The sequence below is a fragment of the Electrona antarctica genome (assembly GCF_951216825.1).
Source record: "Electrona antarctica genome assembly, chromosome: 15".
Taxonomy (NCBI): Eukaryota; Metazoa; Chordata; class Actinopteri; order Myctophiformes; family Myctophidae; genus Electrona; species Electrona antarctica.
In genome coordinates this window covers 31037757-31060958 of record NC_136796.1, presented here as the reverse complement: position 1 = coordinate 31060958, position 23202 = coordinate 31037757, and the positions used below count along the sequence as shown (strand labels likewise).

The 23202-nt window shown below is 45.5% G+C and overlaps 1 protein-coding gene across 1 annotated transcript in view; it reads left to right on the top strand.

Annotated features, from left to right (window-relative positions):
• csmd2 (CUB and Sushi multiple domains 2) overlaps window positions 1–23202 on the top strand; it is a gene marked incomplete at its 3' end in the record, with an annotated part of 248131 nt that overhangs the window by 169036 nt on the left and 55893 nt on the right. The window contains exons 40-48 of the mRNA XM_079522057.1: window positions 3031–3219; window positions 5802–5948; window positions 12424–12612; window positions 13709–13768; window positions 14461–14646; window positions 16506–16700; window positions 17891–18064; window positions 18613–18786; window positions 19353–19526. Of these exons, the coding sequence (XP_079378183.1) occupies window positions 3031–3219; window positions 5802–5948; window positions 12424–12612; window positions 13709–13768; window positions 14461–14646; window positions 16506–16700; window positions 17891–18064; window positions 18613–18786; window positions 19353–19526 (1488 nt within the window). The remainder of the gene's footprint in view (window positions 1–3030; window positions 3220–5801; window positions 5949–12423; window positions 12613–13708; window positions 13769–14460; window positions 14647–16505; window positions 16701–17890; window positions 18065–18612; window positions 18787–19352; window positions 19527–23202) is intronic.

Here is a 23202-nt window from a genome sequence, read left to right as displayed (position 1 = left end):
CCCACACACAACTATGTGTAAATCCGGCTTTATTTCCACAAATGTGGGGGCTCCTATCGGCCTCACACCATAGGTATAAACTCTATAAGACAAGTTGAAGAGCGCGTTTGGAGATAAGTTGGTGGCCGTCTTAAAAAAGGCACTGACAACACACATCTCATCCCCAGGGAATCGATCATTGACTGAACGCTGCTGGAGTTTATAGGCTACTTATGTACTGTTACTTCCAGACACAATCGTTGTCAGCTCTCAGCGACTGCTTTTAAGTGCTTTGATCCATCGAGGTGAATCAGTTCCGTTGTGAAAAATCACAGATCAGTGCAGATGATATTGACCCCTTTTTTTACTTAATCCATTCTGGGCGGGAACCCCTTTTGGTGTTTAAAGCATTGTGTCATGCTTTAGCTTTTGAAAAATAGCAGATCTGCTATTTTTGAATAGCGAACGTTTTTAACTCAAATATTTGCTTCTGGGGGACCAGAAGCTGGAACAACATATTTCCAGATGGGGGTCGGCGGCCAATTACATATATTTTTAGGGGTCCTTGACATGAAAATGTTTGAGAACCACTGACCTAGAAACAGAGGTTTTTCAGAAAACTGTCATGGTTTAGAAGGCATTTGTAGAATCGACCTCAGGTCTAAATGGATTAAGGTTGGCGTTAAGCTGCTGCTTCTTACGTTCCCATTATGTCACTTTAACACACCAACTTGTAGATATTGTAAACACGGTGCACTAACGCAATGTGCTCAATGTATGTTCAATGTATGCCATGGGCATGCATGCAGCTGTGGTTATTTTACTGTTTTTGATTGATTGATTGATTGAAGAATTTATTAACAGTTTGCAGAATTACAGTACATTTCAAGTACAAACTCAATACAAAGGCTGTTAACTGTGAGTGGACGACCCAATTAAGCATTATACTTGTTTCCAATAGGGTCCACCATGTTCAAATCATCAAAACATTTAGAGACGTACAAATAGACACTTCTATAGACAGAACAGGAATTCATCATAAAGGAGGTAAAAAGGGAAAAGAAACATATACAGTGAGGGAAAAAAAGGGGTGGGCGGTGGGGGGGATTCACGTTCAGCTCCGTTAATTTGTTTGTTTTCCTTGGAGGAGCTGCGTTGGGTCCCCAAGTCGGCTGTCAAGTTATAAACGGTCAAATTGAATGTCCCTCTTTGAATACATTTTAGTTCTCTGATGTATAATCATGATAACCCACTGATACACTAGGTTTTGGTTAGCAACATCATTTTCTTTCTTTCTTTTCTTTTTTTTAGTTTTGAGGGGCGCTAGATTTGGTGCAGAGGGAAAATACCTAAATTGTAAAAAAGGAGCGATCCTAGTATGGAGCGCTGATAGACCCCGAATATTGTAGCTGCTATTATTGGCAAATATTGTAGCTGGGTCATTTAGGAAGATTTGACCAACCTCTGATGGCCATTTTGAAAAATTGCTGCCACACCCACCAAGATGAGAATTGGCGCTTCTTTCATAAAATGTGACTACATTTGGCTGAGGGACTGCCATTGGATTTTTTTTAATTTTCGTTTTTTTCATGTCATATGAAAGCAGGGAATCATAGCTTCAAAATGACATATTGGTTGTTCAGTTTGACCCACCAGTTTTGGAGAAATGTCTTGCAGAAAACAACTACACACACACACACACACACACACACACACACACACACACACACACACACACACACACACACACACACACACACACACACACACACACACACACACACACACAAATAAGTAGTTTATTTCTATATTTTTGCTGTGACTCTATGCACTCTGCACCTGACAGGTGTTAAATGAAGTGAAATTTATTTTATTTTCAACAAACATTTTATTAAGCTGTAAGTGTGAAATGGCTCCAACTGGACCCTTTAACAAGCCGCAGAGTTGAATGGCTCCTGCGATCAAACAGATACTGTGAATGAATGCAGTTTCCTCTCTCTGTAGGAGGCAGTGCTTTTTCATCTGAGGCAAATTTTGTTCCTTGCCGGTCTGTTTTTATAGAAGCCTATATTCTGTCACGGTTAACTCCGGTCCCAATTTTAAATTGGGGGGGGGGGAGGGTCCACATTACAAAGGCATGCAAGAAAGCCAGCACTGCACGGAAAGTTTAATATATTTCTGCCCTATAGAACCTTGATAGAGACAACACGCATTGAAATATGTATGTATTGCACCGAGTTCTTGCTTTCGCACCAGCCACATTCTACCGTGAGGCCCCTTTTAGATCAGTGGCAGAAGACCCAAATGAGATGATGCAAACATCTGAGCAGTTGCATTGTGTTGTCGGTGTCCTTCATGTCGGAGCTTGTTTTTCTTTTCTTTTTCATTTGGGGATGGGGATGCTCCGGCATGCAGACAGCTCCGGGGGATTAAAGGCAGGCCTCACAGCATCCCTGCAAAACGCAACAGACGGGAGAGCTGTGTATAGTGTCTGATAATGCAGACCCAAAAAACCACTGGGAAATGTCAAAGCATGTCACGGAAGCGTTCCCACAAGAATACCAATGACGGGAGGGGGAATGAGATGAACAGACAGATGCAGTCTGCCCTAGACGCGCCAGAAGCAATAGGGCTGCCGGCCCGCATTAGCGTTAGCACCGAGTTAGCATCACAGTGTCCGTATCGCCCGATGGTTGACAACGGCAGAAAGTACAGAAGGACATGGCGAGTCATTGATATCATCAACCCATTTCCAGGGTTGGTTTAGTATGGACAGCCTTCTCTCCTGCGGCTGCGCTGGGACTGGAATGACAATTACCTTAAGTATGCCTTTAGTCACATTGAGTTGCCCTCCAACAACAGCGGAGCTCGAATCAATCCAATTTGTGTCGCCCGTGAAAGGACTAGACGGCCATTACGAGTTATCTGCGGTTATTAAATGACGGGCAGCTTCGGTACATAAAACAGGCCAAACCAAGCTGTTATTACTTATCCAAATAGGTAACTGTGATTCATTTAGTTCCATTCTGTTCTGTTTCTCTGTCTCCACAGTGACTTGTCCCATGAATGAGGTGCTGAGGGCCTCTACAGGTGTCATCATGAGCCAGTCTCCGGGGAACGGCTTCCCACATTTTGAGTCCTGCTCTTGGGTGGTCAAAGTGGAGCCCGGGTACAACATCACCTTCACCATTGAGCACTTTCAGACCAGCCGTCAGTTTGACGAGCTGGAACTATTTGATGGTTAGTGACACTACATTGTATACTTTTTTTAATTAATTGATGTCATGATTGATGCCATATTGTGACGATTTGATGTCCAATTCCTATTGAAGAACGGGGCGTTTGGCATGCAATGTGAAAGAGACATTTTGAAATCTGTTTCATAACATATTCCTTTTCATACAGAGGCTAGAAAGCATCAAATGTGTGTCAGCTGACGTACTGTAGGATGCACAGTATAGGAACACATGATATAATCTGTCAGGTTTTATGGACTGCAAATATATGGCAGGGGTGAAGGTGATGAATGAAAATGAAAAAGGTGCATCAGCGTAGAGTTGGGTATTGAAATGGGTAATATAAAAAATAAATGCCTTTGTGTGTGTTAGCAGCACACTCGGTCATGGCCACTTCAGCATAGGGCCAGGAGGTGAATGCTGCCCTCATCTCCAATGTGATTTCAATTGGATATAAAGTCAAAAGGTCAGCACCCCCTCCAGTTGGGTACAGTGAATGAATACAACGTATTACAAATCCTATAGTCTCAAAAGCCTATGTCCATGACATGTTTAGCAAGCTGAATCCAGAGGAAAGTATGCACATCTCTGCTGAACAAAAAGATACATACAGGAGAAGTAGTCTGCACACTGTTTCGTAGCTCCCACAGGATATTTATTAGATAATAAGGTGGATGACAACGTTTCGACCCCTAGTAAATGGTAAATGGTGCATTTATATAGCGCCTTTATCCAAGGCGCTTTACATAGATTGTGCATTACATTCACCCATTCACACACACATTCATACACCGATTGCGGCGGAAGCCATGCAAGTTACCAACCAGCACATCGGGAGCAATTTGGGGTTCAGTGTCTTGCCCAAGGACACTTCGACATGTAGCCCTGCAGGAAGAGCCGGGATTCGAACCGCCGACCCATGGATCATTGGACGACCTGCTCTACCTCTTGAGCCACCGTCGACCCCTTATGGGTCTTCATCAGGTATGAGGACAACAACAGAGTAGGCGTGTTATATACACAGTTAGGGGCAAGTTTAACAATGCACAAGCCACTGTTTGTAATGATGATAATTACAATGACACACACCCCACATCTATGAAGTCAGGCTGAGTAGTGTCAAGCCAAGAACACATAGGATAAAACTTACTAGAGGCTCTAAGGCCAACTTAGCCTGACACTCGGTCTGAATTTTCAGACTGAAAGCCCTCCCCACGGCAGCAGTTTATGGGATGGGCGTTGTCAAAGCGGCAGTCTTCGGTGATTGCTTCATACCAACCAATCGGAATAGTAGGAAATCAGATGACGTTGTTGTCAATCATGTGTCTATGGCTAACCCGTTTGCTAACCAAACAAACACAGCCAACGAGCGCTACTAGCATGTGAACAAAAGCGGTAAAATATGTCGGATGAGGATGTTTATAAAACCTGTCTACTATTTATCATATGCCGATTTAATAGCCAGATTGATACGGTCGTGAGTCACCGCAGTGGGGGCAGCCATGTTTGTTGTCTGACGCTGTTGAGTGACTGGGCCAATCAGCTGCTGTGATCGGATTTCCGAACGACACTAACGCCGCCATAGGCAGAGACTCCAGACCTGAATCGCCAGAACATATTTTCTTAATGGGTGTGGCTAGCGATTCAGGGCTGGAGCCAGGCTAAGGCCAACTGTTTAGTTATAATATACAAGTCAAGGGTAGGGTGGTACAGGCGGGAGCGGACTACTTCTCCTTCTCCATGTTTAGCAAGCTCCCCCCACCCACCCACCACCACCCCCCTCCCTGGCTTTTAATACACAGGCCAAGATGCCCAATAGCATCACCCACAGTGGGGAAAAAATTACAGCCGTGATCATGGTCTAAAATAAAGCTGTCTGCAGTATAATAGTATTAATTTATCTCTGAGAGTATGAAAGTTTATACTCAGGATTTTGCTGGAACAACACACACACAAACACGCACACACGCACGCACGCACGCGCACCCCCCTGTTGGCACGGTGACGGAGCACCATCCGACTCGGTTGTGCATTTCCATGTCATTAGAGGGACAGTTAGAGGCCTGGCCTGCATGGCTGCACCGAGAAAACGACGCGCAGTGCGCACAAGTGTTGCTGATTACACCTTTTTATCTCCCGGCAAGCGCGGGGGAAACGGGCGTGTTATCAAACCACGAGGGCTGCCAAACCAAGCATGGATCGAAAACCCTTCTTCCACAATTACGTGCTGAGCAAACTTTCATTCCATCATGTACCGTGTGGCATTGCAGACAGCTGTACGCAGTTTGTTGGTGGGATACAGGATACAACATCTGGGGAAAGCCTACGTACACTGGAAATGTCAGCATCAATGGGCATTGCTGGACCGACGTTCACTGGTTTTGGATTACATTCTTGAAAATCTATTGGATCAACCGTCAAATCCATGACTTTAACTCAGAGATTGAGAACTGACCCATAAGGGCTCATTTTAACCTTTTACTTCAAAGGTGGATTCTTGGCAAATCTCTCTCTCTCTCTCTCTCTCTCTCTCTCTCTCTCTCTCTCTCTCTCTCTCTCTCTCTCTCTCTCTCTCTCTCTCTCCAGGCCCCTCGAGACAGAGCCCTCTCCTGATCACACTGAGTGGTAACTACTCCAGTCCTCTGAGCATCACCAGCTCCAGTAACAAGGTCTACCTGCACTGGTCCTTCGACCACACTACGAGCCACAAGGGCTTCCGGATTCGCTACTCAGGTCAGTTTATCGATTTAGAGGACAATATACAGGAATACATTGCAATGTATTTGGATTTTCCCGTGATGGATGACTATTGGGTTTTGTTTGTTTGTTTGTTTTTGTGGGGGTCGACTCATTTTAAGTTGGCGTAGATTCTCTGGGGCTGCCGGAGGAGCTCTAGCTGACACAAATATAAACCACCACCCATTCCAACCTAATGGGGACAGTAGGCACCTGCAGCAGCCCTTTTCGTGCGACATGGGGCCTTCAAATTAGTAAAAATGCAGTTCATATCGGTTATTATTTTTCTGTTTTTGTCTCTGCGTCCGCGGAAGATCCTCTGGCGCGCAACACCTGCACAGCTCGCCATAAATTATAACCGTGTAAATATTTAACAGGCTCCCCTCGTTCCATATCAACACCACTCAGCCAGATTGACTAATCGTCTCCCTGCACCTCTCGCCCAGGGATCGCTGTCTCCCCAACCGGATGTTCTGTCGATTCGCGGTCCCGTGCCCCCCCCCCCCCCCCCCCCTTACCTGTTTTGCATTTTCACCCTCTTCTCCCATTCTCTGTGATGGATTTGTTTGCCGCAGCCGAAACTAAGTGACAGACGGAGCTAAGTGATCCGGCTGAGAACCCACAAGTTGCCACGGCCAATATGGAGTTGCATTGCACACACCTTGCTGGGGACGGGGAAACAGATGGCTGGGGCAGATCCCGTGTTGTCCCATTGTGTTCTGTATCAATCCATCTTTTGTCTCCATCGGCTGGTCATCCATCACCCGCTGTAGCAAGCATCTTATACCCTGCTCACCCTCCCTTATAGTTGTCTGCCTTCTCTCTCTCCTTCTGTGGCTCCTAGGCAGTTTCCCACTCCTTTCATTGACATCTTGTCATTGTATTGTCTGGATGTCGATCACTCGATAAACATACTATCTGTCTGTGCGTGTCTCACTCTCTCTCTCTTCTCATCTCGTCCCCCTCTCGTCTCTCTCTTTCTCGGTTTCTCTCTCTCAATCCTAACATGCGTTCTAGATCTCATTTCTCATGAGCCTGAGGGCTGGTTGGACAATGCGAGGACAATGCGTACACCATAACAGACGGAGGGATCGACAGCGTAGGGAATAGGGGGGGTGGGGGGGGTTGGGAGTTGGTGAGTTAGACGTGTAAGTGAAGAATTGAGTTTGAGCTCAAGGGTATAGCTCGGGAGCCGCCAGTCACCATGACTGACAGCAGAAGGCCTCGCTGAGGAACATAGCCCTGCCTGCGTGTTACATATCGGTGGGCATGGACGCAGAGTTTGTCTGTGCTCTAACCTTACCCTAGGCATCAAGGACTACAATGATGATGATGAATCTCTTTGGCTGGTCTGTCTAGACAAAATCTTGCCTGTCAAACTGGTGTTGAACAAATCCTTAAATCCCTCTACTGCTCACTATGTTGGTTCCCGGCCAACTCAATGTGCTACTGTATAATATGCTGTCTCCTTGTTCCCTAGTCCTTCACTTTCTGTCTTTTTTGCCCAGGGCACAACATAACTTGCACTGCCCTGACCTTAACCTCACACAAACTACGCCTAAAACTAACCATATCCTCACAGAAACGGTTTAAATCTAACCTTAAACCTATAACAGAAACTATATGACGAAACCTAACCTCAAAAGCACGCCCATCCGAGGTTAAAACACCCTGAAAAGGAAATTATTATTATTGTTTTAATCCAAACTCTACAGTGTGAGTATTATTTCACCTCTGTTTGTTGGAAAAAGGAAAAAGGAGAAGAGGAGTGTGCAAGATCAGGACACGCGACACGGTGATCGAGGGCACTCGTGTTTTCGGTGCATCTGATTTGGTTTGCATTCCGTGCGAGAAACAAATCAAACTTGCAAACTTTCATTGCATTAATAATTTCCCTTGGAATGATTATTTGGTTGCTGTGGAAGGACCTGTGAGGATTTATTTCACACCCACCCACATCACCGATTGCTTGTTTTTCTGAACTCTGACTACTCGACAATTACAATCTGACGGATGCGTGTGACTGAGTGATGGTGATAACAATTGTACACAATGTACAGACTGCATGGAATTTAGCTGTGTGTGCTGTAGGAATCTCAGATGTACGTATTGAAGTGAACTGTAGGGTTGACTATGCGCTACTACAGAAAACCTGTCTTCATTGAACTTTTGGCAGTGTAATTGTCCAAGCATCATTCAGTATTTGGTCTAGGTTTTTTTTTCATGTGTTCATTTGTTTATTGTATGGTGTAGATCAGGGGTTCTCAACGTTTTTGGCCGGGGACCCCCGGAAATGCTTTGGCAATGTCTCGGGACCCCCGCCCCGCCCCCTCCCGACCCCCAATATAAATTGACTGCTACAATAACCTTAAACCATTTTGGGCGGGAACCCCTTTTGGTGTTATAATTTAGCTATTGAAAAATAGCAGATCTACAAGCTCATAGCGCGCCACCGAGTGGCGCGCTACGAGCTTGTAGGTCTGCTATTTTTGAAAAATCGTTTTTTTTTTTTTTTTTTTTTTTTAAATAATTTGGGGACCCCCTAAAATAATTTGGCGACCCCCCGAGGGGTCGCGACCCACGGGTTGAGAACCCCTGGTGTAGATAATATCCATAGCACATTATATATTGGAACTAGGTTTCTATGGTGCATCTCAAACTGTGTATGTAACATCTGACTACATCCAGACCTTCTCAATAAACTCTGTCACATGAGATTCATGCCTCACACCCCCTAACAACTTTAAGCTATGTTAAGCACAGTCAAATCTCTTCTGTATCCTAATATACATACACCACGTCTCTGTAATCCTACTCGAGAACCGCTCGACCCACCGACTTCAAATTTGACACACGCGTTCCACACCACCACAGGGAGTGCAGTGCCCGGTGTCGAGTCTGTCAGATCGCCTGTGTGTGTGTGTGCGCGTGTGCACTGTGGTGGCGCATGTCTCAACCAATGGGAGAAGTAGAGTATCGTTACCATGTAAAAGTTCTATTGAACCGTTTTTATTTTTCAGAATCGATATTTACCGAAAAAGCCATATTATTTTACATACAACACTAGAACAAAATATGAACAAATGCCATTGTACATGTAAATGGCCCTCCTCCTCATTGACCAGGCCTTTTCAGTGCATCATACACAGTCAGCCATAATACTAGGTTTTTGACCTACAGTAATTTTCTATCATGCAAGCCCTGTGTGACTGCATGCATGGTGCTAAAGCCCTGTGTGACTGCATGCATGGTGCTAAAGGCCCTGTGTGACTGCATGCATGGTGCTAAGGCCCTGTGTGACTGCATGCATGGTGCTAAAGGCCCTGTTTGACTGCATGCATGGTGCTAAGGCCCTGTGTGACTGCATGCATGGTGCTAAAGGCCCTGTTTGACTGCATGCATGGTGCTAAAGCCCTGTGTGACTGCATGCATGGTGCTAAAGCCCTGTGTGACTGCATGCATGGTGCTAAAGGCCCTGTTTGACTGCATGCATGGTGCTAAAGCCCTGTGTGACTGCATGCATGGTGCTAAAGGCCCTGTGTGACTGCATGCATGGTGCTAAAGGCCCTGTGTGACTGCATGCATGGTGCTAAAGGCCCTGTGTGACTGCATGCATGGTGCTAGAAGCCCTGTGTGACTGCATGCATGGTGCTAGAAGGCCCTGTGTGACTGCATGCATGGTGCTAAAGCCCTGTGTGACTGCATGCATGGTGCTAAAGCCCTGTGTGACTGCATGCATGGTGCTAAAGGCCCTGTGTGACTGCATGCATGGTGCTAAGGCCCTGTGTGACTGCATGCATGGTGCTAAAGGCCCTGTTTGACTGCATGCATGGTGCTAAAGGCCCTGTGTGACTGCATGCATGGTGCTAGAAGGCCCTGTGTGACTGCATGCATGGTGCTAAAGCCCTGTGTGACTGCATGCATGGTGCTAAAGCCCTGTGTGACTGCATGCATGGTGCTAAAGGCCCTGTGTGACTGCATGCATGGTGCTAAAGGCCCTGTGTGACTGCATGCATGGTGCTAAGGCCCTGTGTGACTGCATGCATGGTGCTAAAGGCCCTGTTTGACTGCATGCATGGTGCTAAAGGCCCTGTGTGACTGCATGCATGGTGCTAAAGGCCCTGTGTGACTGCATGCATGGTGCTAAAGGCCCTGTGTGACTGCATGCATGGTGCTAAAGGCCCTGTGTGACTGCATGCATGGTGCTAAAGGCCCTGTGTGACTGCATGCATGGTGCTAGAAGCCCTGTGTGACTGCATGCATGGTGCTAAAGCCCTGTGTGACTGCATGCATGGTGCTAAAGACCCTGTGTGACTGCATGCATGGTGCTAAAGGCCCTGTGTGACTGCATGCATGGTGCTAAGGCCCTGTGTGACTGCATGCATGGTGCTAAAGGCCCTGTTTGACTACATGCATGGTGCTAAAGGCCTGTGTGACTGCATGCATGGTGCTAAAGCCCTGTGTGACTGCATGCATGGTGCTAAAGCCCTGTGTGACTGCATGCATGGTGCTAAAGGCCCTGTGTGACTGCATGCATGGTGCTAAAGGCCCTGTGTGACTGCATGCATGGTGCTAAAGGCCCTGTGTGACTGCATGCATGGTGCTAAAGCCCTGTGTGACTGCATGCATGGTGCTAAAAGGCCCTGTGTGACTGCATGCATGGTGCTAGAAGCCCTGTGTGACTGCATGCATGGTGCTAAAAGGCCCTGTGTGACTGCATGCATGGTGCTAGAAGCCCTGTGTGACTGCATGCATGGTGCTAGAAGGTTATAGCATGAAACAGGGTGGGGTTCATTCCCAGCAGTGGTCTGCTTGAGCTATTGAGTTAATTATTCATTTTTTTATATTAGATGTTATGTGTTCATAGAAATTTAAGCATAATGGGTGACATACTTTTCTCTCCCTGGCCCACTTGCATACTAATGATGTCAAGCCACGTGCTCACCTCACACGACCCTACCCCATTCTACAATGTTGTCCAATCTCCACAGAATGGGTGTTGCTTGTATAACTTTGCACACACACACACACACACACACACACACACACACACACACACACACACACACACACACACACACACACACACACACACACACACACACACAGGAGAAGCGTCTTACTATATTGCCAAAGATGTCGGCTCATCCATCTCAGGCGGGTGTGCATGTTGTGTGCACACCATCTCAGGCGGGTGTGCATGTTGTGTGCACACCATCGCAGGCGGGTGTGCATGTTGTGTGCACACCATCGCAGGCGGGTGTGCATGTTGTGTGCACACCATCTCAGGCGGGTGTGCATGTTGTGTGCACACCATCTCAGGCGGGTGTGCATGTTGTGTGCACACCATCTCAGGCGGGTGTGCATGTTGTGTGCACACGAGCGACGCCACCTTATTGTGAGATCTCTGTACAGGATTCAATTAATTCGGCCCATGTGGGGATTTTTCATTTCTGTGAAAACCACAGAGAAAGAAACCACGGCACTGTTGCTGCATGGCACCAGTTGGGATGATGTACGATTATAGCAGACACCTATTTAGCTGACACACAAAAGCAGATACATTATTCCTATTATTGTGGATCCATCATTTTTATGATCTCCCACGCTTGCTGTTTTCGTCTTTGAACAACATTTAGTTTCCCTTTAATCGATTTCCCCCCTTGTCTCCAGTCGGCATTGTTTGCCTTAAACGATGGCCTTGCAGCTAAAGCTGATCGTTTGGTTCCACAGTATAGCCTTAGAAGACAGATGTGCAGTTCATACATTATTAACTGCATATATAAGTCTGAAACTTACTGGCATCATTACCATTGTGTTGAGCATATGATTTATACTTACGTCGTACACAATGCCCTGAACTGAAAATAGCTGAACTACAAACTCACAATGTGTTGCAATGTGACACATATTGTGAGTTGTACATCGTCTATTTTTTGTACATCATGGTGACATCAAAATCCAAGGTATTTTCAAGAACAGTGGCGAGAACCCATGATGACCCCTGCTTTAAAAACCAATGATATTACACCAGCCCAAAATGAAGGACCAGACCACCCTAAAAACTGTTTCTGCAATGCAGTATTTTTTTTGTCCTTCGTATTATTCTTAGAGCTACAATTGGACGTAAATGGCGTTCCACTGCCTGTGGAATTGAGCTAATACAGCATAAAATGACAATTACAGAATCACTGTAAAATATATAAACCTGAACTATATGGCTGTAAATTGTATCAGAACCAATTCCAGTTCTGTTATTAGCTTAGAAACAAATGCTGGTAGCTATTCATTCTCAAACGGGTAGCTAACTTAACAGGCAATTCAAGTTTGACCGGCAAAAGGAGATATTTATCTACAGTATGTGCGTTGTCCACACAAAATATAATATAAAATGACCAAACCATGGGGGGGGAAATGGGACCACGGGCACATGGGTCTACGTGTTAATAATCCTTCGTTCTTGTTTTCACAGCCGCCTACTGCAGCCCCCCGAATAACCCTGCCAACGGTACGGTGCACAGTCTGACGGGCACCAAGCTGGGCAGCACCCTGCGTTTCAGCTGTGACCAGGGCTTCCGGCTCATCGGCCAAAGCAGCGCCGCGTGCACCCGGACGCAGCAGGGGATCTATCAGTGGAACGCGCCGGTGCCACTTTGCCAAGGTGAGGTCTGACCCCATAACAACGGGCCACAAGGTGAGGACTGACCCCATAACAACGGGCCACAAGGTGAGGACTGACCCCATAACAACGGGCCACAAGGGATGATGGACAGGTGCAATTTATAACAAAGGAAAATAAATAAAAGACACGGGTGTCAGCAGTATAGAGGGAACCTTAACCGCCGCCTCCTCCGTTCTAGAGACGCTTCTCAAGATCATGAGAAGATCATCTTGTTTGAATTCGGTCACCTGGCCATTCACATTTCAGATGATCCGGAAGAGTGCAATACACATGACTATAAAAATGATTGGCCATCAGCAATAACCTCTAAGCCTGGGGCAATGTGGGGCATGCTTCAAGGAAGCTTACACCAGCAGGCATCCTCAGGGATTCCGTTAGAGATAATGGCGTATTAAGCCCAACACATACCGTCTGTGTAGCGGGTGTGCAACACCCACAGGACGCGGCGCGCTACCGCGCGGCTGGCCAGCGACGTCCACGGATTCCCGGATGGAGGCCGTGCAGCAACGCCTGGAAAATAGAACAGCGGCGTATCGGAGCGTCAGGCGAGGCGTGAACGCGTGCCAGCGTCTGACGCCGCCGGTGTGTTCATTGAAAATAACGGAGGCAGCTGTTTTGACGCGCGGCGTTCACAGACGGTGTGTGTTGGGCTTTAGCTTAATGACATGTCACTGACCTGAGCTCAGGTGTGTGACAGTTCTGCAGTCATTTACGACAATTTATATTTTTCAAAATGAAAAATATAACAGAAAAACAAATGATGCCATTGCCTTCTATTGTCATCTTAATGGCATTGTGGCCTGCAGTTAATACACAATAAACTGGAATGGATAATTTGGCAGTTCCTCCCTCAAGCATTGCAAGATTCACACAATGAATTGAATTATTTCAGACCGCATACAAGGCTGTGACATTTAATTGCGCAGCTAAAAGGCATGTTTATTGACCTTACATTTCAGACGTGTGCAATGGCGCCGCTTAGTTTTCCTCTTCTCTTTGTGCAACTTTGCGGGTCTTCCATTGCAATATGAAAGCCTGCGTAGACGCATGTCTATTTTGTGTTGTTTCCAACCAGCTCTGACGAGGTGGGAACTGGAGCGCGGCAGGGCGGACAGTCTAGTCAGAGCTACAGAGGGTGTACTGTAATCCCCTCCTATGAATTGTATGTGCTCTCTCCAGACATGAGTGTTTCACCATTGTGAAAAATGTTGGGACTCGGGAGCACAACAGTGCCGGAGATGATGGGAGTGCGTTTGCAGTGCCCATGTGTTGTGAGTTAAGCATGCCAAGGCGGCTATTAGGAACCCACGCACACGTTGCTGCGTCTCAAATGAAACTTCCTCGTCTCCCTGAATCCCTGGGGAGTTCAATATTGCACAAGCTGAAAAATAAAATGCATGCATGCAGTGAAACTATGGCGAAAAATGTTCGTGGACTACCTTTTATCACTGACATAAACTAAATGGAAACAACAAATAATAACTAGACTAAAATGTTAGGAAGGGACTAGTGGACAATAGATCCAGTATAAGTAAAAGACACAAGTAATTTTACACTTGTTGCATGCTGAAAATAGCAGATCTACAAGCTCACAACATACATGTATACCAAAATACAATAAAAATTAGGCTAACACTAAATTATTCCAGGTGACTAAAACTATATGAAAACTATTCAAAAGACTATGACTAAAACTAAAATCAAAATTTGCTGTCAAAATCAACACTGAATGCAAGTACATGCACTGAAATACTGACTGATTTGTCCACTCCATTCGCCTTTCTCCCTCTCTTTTCGAATCCCTTCTCTCGGCCCTCCCCTCACCAGTCATGTCGTGCGGAATGCCGGTGCCTCCAGTGAACGGCAGCGTCGTGGGACAGGACTTCACGCTGGGAGCGAGGGCCATGTACGAGTGTAACCCGGGCTTCCGGCTGTCTGGCCCCGTCACCACCTCGGTCGTCTGTCAAGAGTCCGGGAGATGGAGCCCCATCGAAGCGCCGCCCCATTGCATACGTGAGTCTTGCATGCATCGCCTTCTGCAGAGGAAACCCATTAAAACTGTCACACGTCGCACGTACGGAATTCACGGTCGCAGATCAATCCCATCATCCGTTTCTCTCCCATTTTGGGCATTTGTCACGTTTCAAAAAGCGACGAAACTTTTCAATTCTGAGTGTTCTCCGAGGATCATTTCCGGATTAAAATGCAGTTTTCATACTCGCTTAGTGTTAAATCCTTCATCACAGTTTCTGCACCGTGCAGAGAGCGGATAAACCCTGATTACCGTTTAACACATTTTGGGCGGGAACCCCTTTTGGTGTTTTAAACATTATGTTATAATTTAGCTATTGAAAAATAGCAGATCTACAAGCTCATAGCGCGCCACCGAGTGGCGCGCTACGAGCTTGTAGGTCTGCTATTTTTGAAAAATCGTGAAAATATTTATTTCAGAAAACTGGAGGATTTAGAAGGATTTTTTTAAATGTTGAGGTCAGGCCTAAATGGGTCAAATGATAAGGGACAATATCGGTGGCACCCAACTGTAGGACGGGAACGCATCTGTGCTATTATTTCAAACTTTAGCTGTTGAAAAATAGCAGATCTACAAGCTCACAGCTTGTAGATCTGATATGTTTATCTGCAAGCTCACAGCTTGTAGATCTGATATGTTTGAAAAATCGGGCAAATGTGGCGCAAATCTTTGAATATAATGCTTTCACATCGAACGTTTTTAACTCAAATCTTTGCTTCTGGGGGGGGGGGGTCCCTGGAACAACATATCTTCAGTTGGGAGTCCGCGGCCAATTACATCGAATTTTGGGGGTCCTTGACATGAAATAGTTTGAGAACCACTGTTATAGTCAAACATATGTTTGTCAGAAAACTGTCTAGGAGACATTTGTAGAATCGGATCCTCAGTCCTAAATGGGTTAAACTTGTGTGGTCACTGCGCCAAGTTACGTAAGGCTACAACTTGAAAACATTTGAACTCCTCACATCCTACTTCAACCAAGGATGCACACACAGTAGCAGTTCTCTACAGTGACTATACGGATTGTACAGATGCTACCAGGTTTGGTATTTTATTGCAATATTATTCGGTGTCATACTGTGTTTTAGAAAGTTCACCTATCACACTGCACTATACAGTATACATGTCACTGTGATATACGTGCATGTTTAATTGTTTATAACACACGCACGCACGCACGCACACACACACACAGTCACATACACACACACACACACATGTACGCGCACATGCACCGGATAAGGATAACAACACCACCACCACCACCAGGCACCAGCAGGTAAACAAATGTTCCTGCTAGCAGTGAAGCTCCAGGCATGGAGGCTAACTAAAGGCTCTTAAACCCCAGGGGGGTAAAGGGGGTAAATCCGCAACATCGGAGTTGGATCCGGAGACCAATTGGGTCTCCATTGACCCGCTGAGTGCTGTTCAGAGGTGGACAGCCGCTGCTCCCGCCGGCAGGGGCAATGGGGCTCAAGAGGTTGCTGCCTAATTTGATTTGAAACAGACAGTGTATGCCCTATGTTGTTATTTAACATTTCTGACATTGTAAGCTTCATGGCAAATTGGCAAGGGTCAGTCTCAAAGACACTTAAATAGAAGGAAAATACCGTCAAATACCCGCACATACACGAGGAAAATAGGGCATAAAAAGACGCAAATAACCGGGCTATACCCAAAACATTTTGCGTGTCGTCACCTTGCCATAGGTTAGCTTTGGCTGAACTGACGCCACTGAACTAAGATGTCATGTGTATTGTTGGAGGAGGAGGATTGAAGTGCTGTACAATAATGCCACTGCCTATAATTTATAACGCTGGCTTGACCTGTGTCCTTCCAGCGGTGACATGCCCTGACATGGGCCACTCCGCGGTGGATCACGGGAGGTGGAGGCTCATCTACGGGACCCAGAACCTGTACGATGCCATTCTCATGCTCATCTGTGACCCGGGGTATTACTACAGGGGTCAGAGGGTCATCCGTTGCCAGGCCAACAGTTCGTGGGACTACCCGGATCCCCGCCCGGCCTGTGATAGTGAGTGGAAATGATATGGCGTGTGAAATACCCATGCACTTAAATGGCCACTTCACACCTGACCTTTTGCAACCATATCTTATTTTAGTGATGTTTGGGAGACAAGAAACACTTTCCTGGGGTTTTTATGTGGGTAATATGTATGTTTTAGAATGATGTCACAGACACTGGTCTCACGTCCTTCCTGGACTACATGTTGTCTCAGTAAGACAGCCCTCCCCCTCTCCACAAGGTGGGGTGAGTGCAGCAAAGCATTATGGTCATTGTAGTAATGCAGCAGTGAGACCAGTGTCTGTGACATCACAGACACTTTGAAATACTAAAATATCTAAAAACACACATTGCCCATTTAAAAACCCCAGGAAAGTGAAGTGGCCATTAGCTTTACTTTTCTTACTAACAACTGGGCTGCAACTAAGTATTATCTTCTTAGTGATTATTCTATTATTCTATTACTTTTTTAAATTAATCAAATAGTCAAGAAACAAATTGTTTAACAATAAAATTTGTTTTTATTTATTAACTAATCACTTTTTTAAATTATACTAAATTGATAGTTTGATTAACCACGGTGTAAGACGATATCAATATATATATTTTTATTATAATTGATTTTTTATTTTTCCGTAATCAATTTTATTGCACCCGCCCTACGTATATCTTTCTGTCTGTAAAGACAATCAATATTTTTGTCTATCACAGTTTTTGCTGGATACATAATGTAACAGCAGTGGTGGAAAGTAGATTTACATAAGTACTGTACTTAAGTACAATTTTGAGGTAGTTGTTCTTTACTTGAGTAATTCTAATTTCCAATACTTTCACTTCTACTCCACTACATCTCAGATCTACTGTAAATAGTGTACTTTTACTCCACTACGTTTATTTGACAATTTAGTTACTAGTTACTAGTTACTATACATACATTAACCACTTCATATACATTTCGGCCATTTGAAAATAGCAGATATACAAGCTCACAATGCATCGCGATGCGGCGCATTGTGAGCTTGTAGATCTGCTATTTTCAAAAGATTTTTAGACTTGAAATGAGACACTCTGCATAATGAGTGATTTTGGTACTTTAAGCACATTTTGGTGTCAATACTTACTTTTACTTAAGTAATAAATGTCTAGTGTTTTCCACCACTGACCGTAGCAGAGGATGATGATATTTCCTCATCTTTCAGTCATCTCCTGTGGCGACCTCGGGACTCCACCAAACGGGAACAAGATCGGAACGCTCATGGTGTACGGAGCCACCGCCATCTTCTCCTGTAACACGGGTTACACCCTGGTTGGCTCGCGGGTCCGAGAGTGCATGTCCAACGGACTCTGGAGCGGCACGCAAGTCCAGTGTCTTGGTGAGATCAGCGTAAAGCACATTTAAAAGACAATGTCTCCTGTGGCGGAAAGTATCTAAGTGCATTTACTCATGTACTGTACTTTAGGTTTTTTTTTCTGTCTAATACTTTACACTTGTATTGCTTGAAAACTCTAGATACTTTTATTTACGTTTTTTTGCAGATTTTGTTAATTATTACAACACATTCAGTAGCCAGTTAAGCCCTATTATATACTTGGGTTGGGATATAAAAAAAAATAGCTATTGCTATTGTCAAAATAATAAAAGTCCCATTTCTGTCTCTCTCTCTCTCTCTGTCTCTCTCTCTGTCTCTGTCTCTGTCTCTGTCTCTGTCTCTGTCTCTGTCTCTGTCTCTGTCTCTGTCTCTGTCTCTGTCTCTGTCTCTGTCTCTGTCTCTGTCTCTGTCTCTGTCTCTCCCTCCCTCTCTCTCTCTCTCTCTCTCTCTCTCTCTCTCTCTCTCTCTCTCTCTCTCCCTCCCTCTCTCTCTCTCTCTCTCTCTCTCTCTCTCTCTCTCTCTCTCTCTCTCCATGGTCCCCATGCCTGCAGCTGGTCACTGTGGTACTCCTGAGCCCATAGTGAACGGTCAGATCATTGGGGAGAACTTCAACTACCGCGGCAGCGTGGTGTACCAGTGTAACCCGGGCTTCCGTCTCATCGGCGTGTCTGTGCGGATCTGTGAGCAGGACCACCGCTGGTCCGGACGGACGCCCGTCTGTGTCCGTGAGTACACACAGAGGTTCTCGCACCTTGTCGGGTCGCGACCGTCCCAAAGTATTCACATTTAAACTGGGGGGCAGTTTTGGCTGACCTGTTCTGACATCACACTGAAGTTCTGACATCTGAATAGACTCCATATTTGGAAATGCTCCATATATGGGCATAAAAGGGACCCAGACACAATAACTGGGTATTTTGATAATAATGCATTAATTCTATTTTAAAGTAAACCGTTAATAATTAGTGTGTTAGTTTATTTACATCTCCTTTATTTAAATATTGATATAATTAACTTCCTGCATAGTGTGCATACAGTGGTGGGAAGTAACTAAGTAGATTTACTTACTGCAAGTACTGTACTTAAGTACAATTTTTAGGTATTTGTACTTTACTTGAGTATTTCCAATTTACAACACATTTACTTCTACTCCACTACATTTCAGGTAAAACTACTCCTACTTGTAACCTCTACATTGCAGTATGGATACTTTTACTTAAGTAAAACAATCCACCACAGTACCTTTTCCACCACATAAGTAAGCATTATTGTTTATTTTGTTTCCACGTAGCCATCACATGTGGACATCCTGGCAATCCTACCGTTGGCGTGACCCGGGGAACGCAGTTCAACCTCAATGACATCGTACACTTTGCCTGCAACACTGGATACGTCCTACAGGGCTCCGTTAAATCCTCCTGCCAGTCCAACGGCCAATGGAGCAATGTCCTCCCAAAGTGTAAAAGTAAGTGTGTCCATGTTTGTGTTTGTGTATACCAGGGGTTTCCCTTAGCATTGTGTTTGTGTATACCAGGGGTTTCCCTTAGCATTGTGTCTGTGTATACCAGGGATTTCCCTTATCATTGTATTTGTGTATACCAGGGGTTTCCCTTATCATGTCTGTTTGTGTTTGTGTATACCAGGGGATTCCCTTAGCATTGTGTTTGTGTATACCAGGGGTTTCCCTTATCATTGTGTTTGTGTATACCAGGGGTTTCCCTTATCATTGTGTCTGTGTATACCAGGGGTTTCCCTTAGCATTGTGTCTGTGTATACCAGGGGTTTCCCTTATCATTGCGTTTGTGTATACCAGGGGTTTCCCTTATCATTGTGTTTGTGTATACCAGGGGTTTCCCTTGTGTTTGTGTATACCAGGGGTTTCCCTTATCATATCAAGGCCCATGATTTGTGCTCTCGTTGAATGGATTAATTGGACAAAATGTGTCCAATTAATCCATTCAACGAGAGCACAAATCATGGGCCTGTCATTTAATGACAGACCCTGGCCGTAGTTCTGTCATCTGTAATCTATGATTAGAGGACACTGGCATGAGTGCCTCTCTTAGATTATAACCTGGGGCTGGGTAAATGTACTGTATTGTATCCTTTTTTCCATGAGCCTGTAATAACGTTTATATATATTATTCGGTATTTGAGCAACGGACCACCATTTGATGCCATTTAGCCTCCCAGTCTCAGACCTTTAACTTAATATTGTATCGTTGTCATCGTTAGGATTTTGTCCACAATTCCATGCTGTATTGATGTGGTAGCATTAAGAGAGATAACAGGCAAACATTGATCAAAATAACAATTCTTCTTCATTCTCTTAATTGTGTAGACTTCTTCACAATTAAGAGAATGTGTAGAATTATCTTAGTAATGCGCAAAGATGTGCTAAAATGCAGATGTTTAACAAAAGTTTAAGTCTTGAGAGTGTAAAATGAGACCAAATGGACCATTTGGACTTAAATATCTACAAGGGTCCATTTGGTTACCAACTCTCTATTTAGCTGGGGACCACCTGGAACCCCATCAAGGACCACTGGTTGAAAACCACTGGTGTATATGTATGTATGTGTGTTTGGGGCGACTGTGGCTCAAGAGGTAGAGCAGGTCGTCCAATGATCCATGGGTCGGCGGTTCGAATCCCGGCTCCTCCTGGCTACATGTCGAAGTGTCCTTGGGCAAGACACTGAACCCCAAATTGCTCCCGATGTGCTTGTTGGTACCTTGCATGGCTTCCGCCGCAATCGGTGTATGAATGTGTGTGTGAATGGGTGAATGTAATGCACAATCTATGTAAAGCGCCTTGGTTAAAGGCGCTATATAAATGCACCATTTACCATTTTTGCCTTCCAGTAATCCATCTTCATGCACTTGCTTAGTGCTGAAAGGTTTCTTGGTGCCACAAGGTATATTTGTCTATGTACTCATATATTTGTGCAGGGAAAAGTCTCGCCAAATGACCCTAATCACACAGTGACACAGAGTTGAGACACATATCCCATCCATGGGGACAGTGATCTTAAATGGCATGTATTATAGTGAAAACTGAAATGAAAATCATAGAGAGACAATCTATGTAATTATACCCCAGGTCTTCGCTGTGTGGGGGAAAGGCCAAGTGTCTGGATAATATTTACATTTACAATGCTACGGTATCTTATCTGAGCCCTGCTACCTCCATTAAGCCCTGAGGATGTAGCCTGTCTGTCAGAGAAAGAAACTTAAGTTAATAACCACAATCTTGGGGTCCTTGAGCCCGTGTGAGAGACAGCAGCCTTTGGAGACACGATTCTGTGGTTTTTATCTTAGAATGAGAATTACCTGTCCCCTCTGAGAGAGAGAGAGAGAGAGGGGGGGGGTGGGGGGGGGGGAGAGAGAGAGATACTTTTAATTTGATTTTGTATTTTGCTAGACAGGAAAAGTGTCTGGGCGCCCGGGCCTGACTCTAAGCCCCCCACTAACTAAAGGATTTGTGACAGGCACAGAACCATGGCCCCTGCTATCACATGTGCGTCTTCACGGCCCCACATGTGACAAGACATTGACAGAACCAAATTATAGATTGACTTGATTGATTTATTTTTTTATTTTTCTATTTTTTAATGAGTAGCGAAGAAGAGAATACTTTATTCCATTTATTAAGATGTACAAAAATATGGAGTTGAAAGTCTGTGCGATATCCTTCGTCAGCCGATGCCAAGAAGGAGAAAAAAAGGATGGGAGATCGAATGGCATTTGGCTGTTGAATGCATAAGTAGCGTGCAGGCTTCCTCCCAGACAGATGCATTATAAATCTCTCTGCTCCTAGCACTGACATCATATTAGCATTGGCCTTGTTTCCATGTGCGCACGAAGCTATGCTGCGGTTTAGTTTCGTACGCGCGCGCGCGTGCGTGCGTGCGGTGCGTGCGTGCGTGCGTGCGTGCGTGCGTGCGTGCGTGCGTGCGTGCGTGCGTGCGTGCGGCAACGCACCTGTTTAAATGGCACCTTGTTCTCCACTGTTTGTGTAGATTGTGTAGACACATAAGCAGTATAGGGGACCTTTTTGATCGGATGTATCACCGCGATTACAGCATTCAGGTCATATAGAGCTCCATATCCTTCTGCTCTCCTTCTGTTTGCTGTTGTGTGGCGCCACCTCTCCCACTGCACCTCCTCAGCCTTTGCACATCATCTCCCTTCTCTACCTCCATCCTCTTCCTGCTTTATTTTAGCCTTCAGTGTAATCTCTCGCTCCAAGGTTGACTTTACTGCACAGCCATGCCCCCCTTATTCACACATTCTATTTTGACTCTCTTTATCGAGCTCTACCAACCTCCACCAGCAGAGAGAGAGAGAGAGAGAGAGGTGAGAACAGTGCAGAGTACCGCGGACGGGAAAAAATATGGGAACAAGCAAAGGGGTTGGTCAGTCGGCTAATGACATCCAGGGCTCTCCTCTCTTCCTCTCCTCTCCGGTTATAGGCAGCCATTTGGCGCGTTTGTTGGTCACTCACTGTATAGGCCCACTTAGACACACCACCTACATATAGGCTGCGCTTGGCACGAAGCCAAGAGCAGCAGCAGGAAGATAAAGGGGGAGCAGAGAGTGGCCGGGGGGAGTGGGGGGGTCCCCTTGTTCTGAGGAGAAACAGAGATTAATTACCACCAGTGCCTCTCCTCTTGCCCCCCGGCCTCTCCCTTTTATTGTCCTTTCTCCTTTCATATCAGCTTCCCTCCCTTGTCTCTGCCCAGTGGGTCAGTCGAAAACTCTGCCAGGGGGTCAGTTGTTGGATTCCAGCCTTTGTGTCTTCCTTTTATTTGGAGCTATAACCTGGATTCTGGGAATGAGGCAGCACGTGGCACTGGCGCCTCCGAATGCTGCTTTGTAGAATCACTAAACGACGAGTTGTTAAATAATGGAGCCATGGGTCGGCTCTCTACAGGAGGCAATGCATTCCAGTAGGTGTTTCGAAGGCGGGGGTGCGGGTTTGATTTAGTTGCGCTGGCTTGCTTGGAAGTGTGAAAATGAGAGCTTTTAAAAGCATTAGCATACAATGGGTTCAATTTGGCTGAGGAGAGGGCGCACTCGCGGGGGCGAGACTGGCACGGCAATAATGGCTGCGTGGGCGACTTCCAGACGCCGTGTTCGCA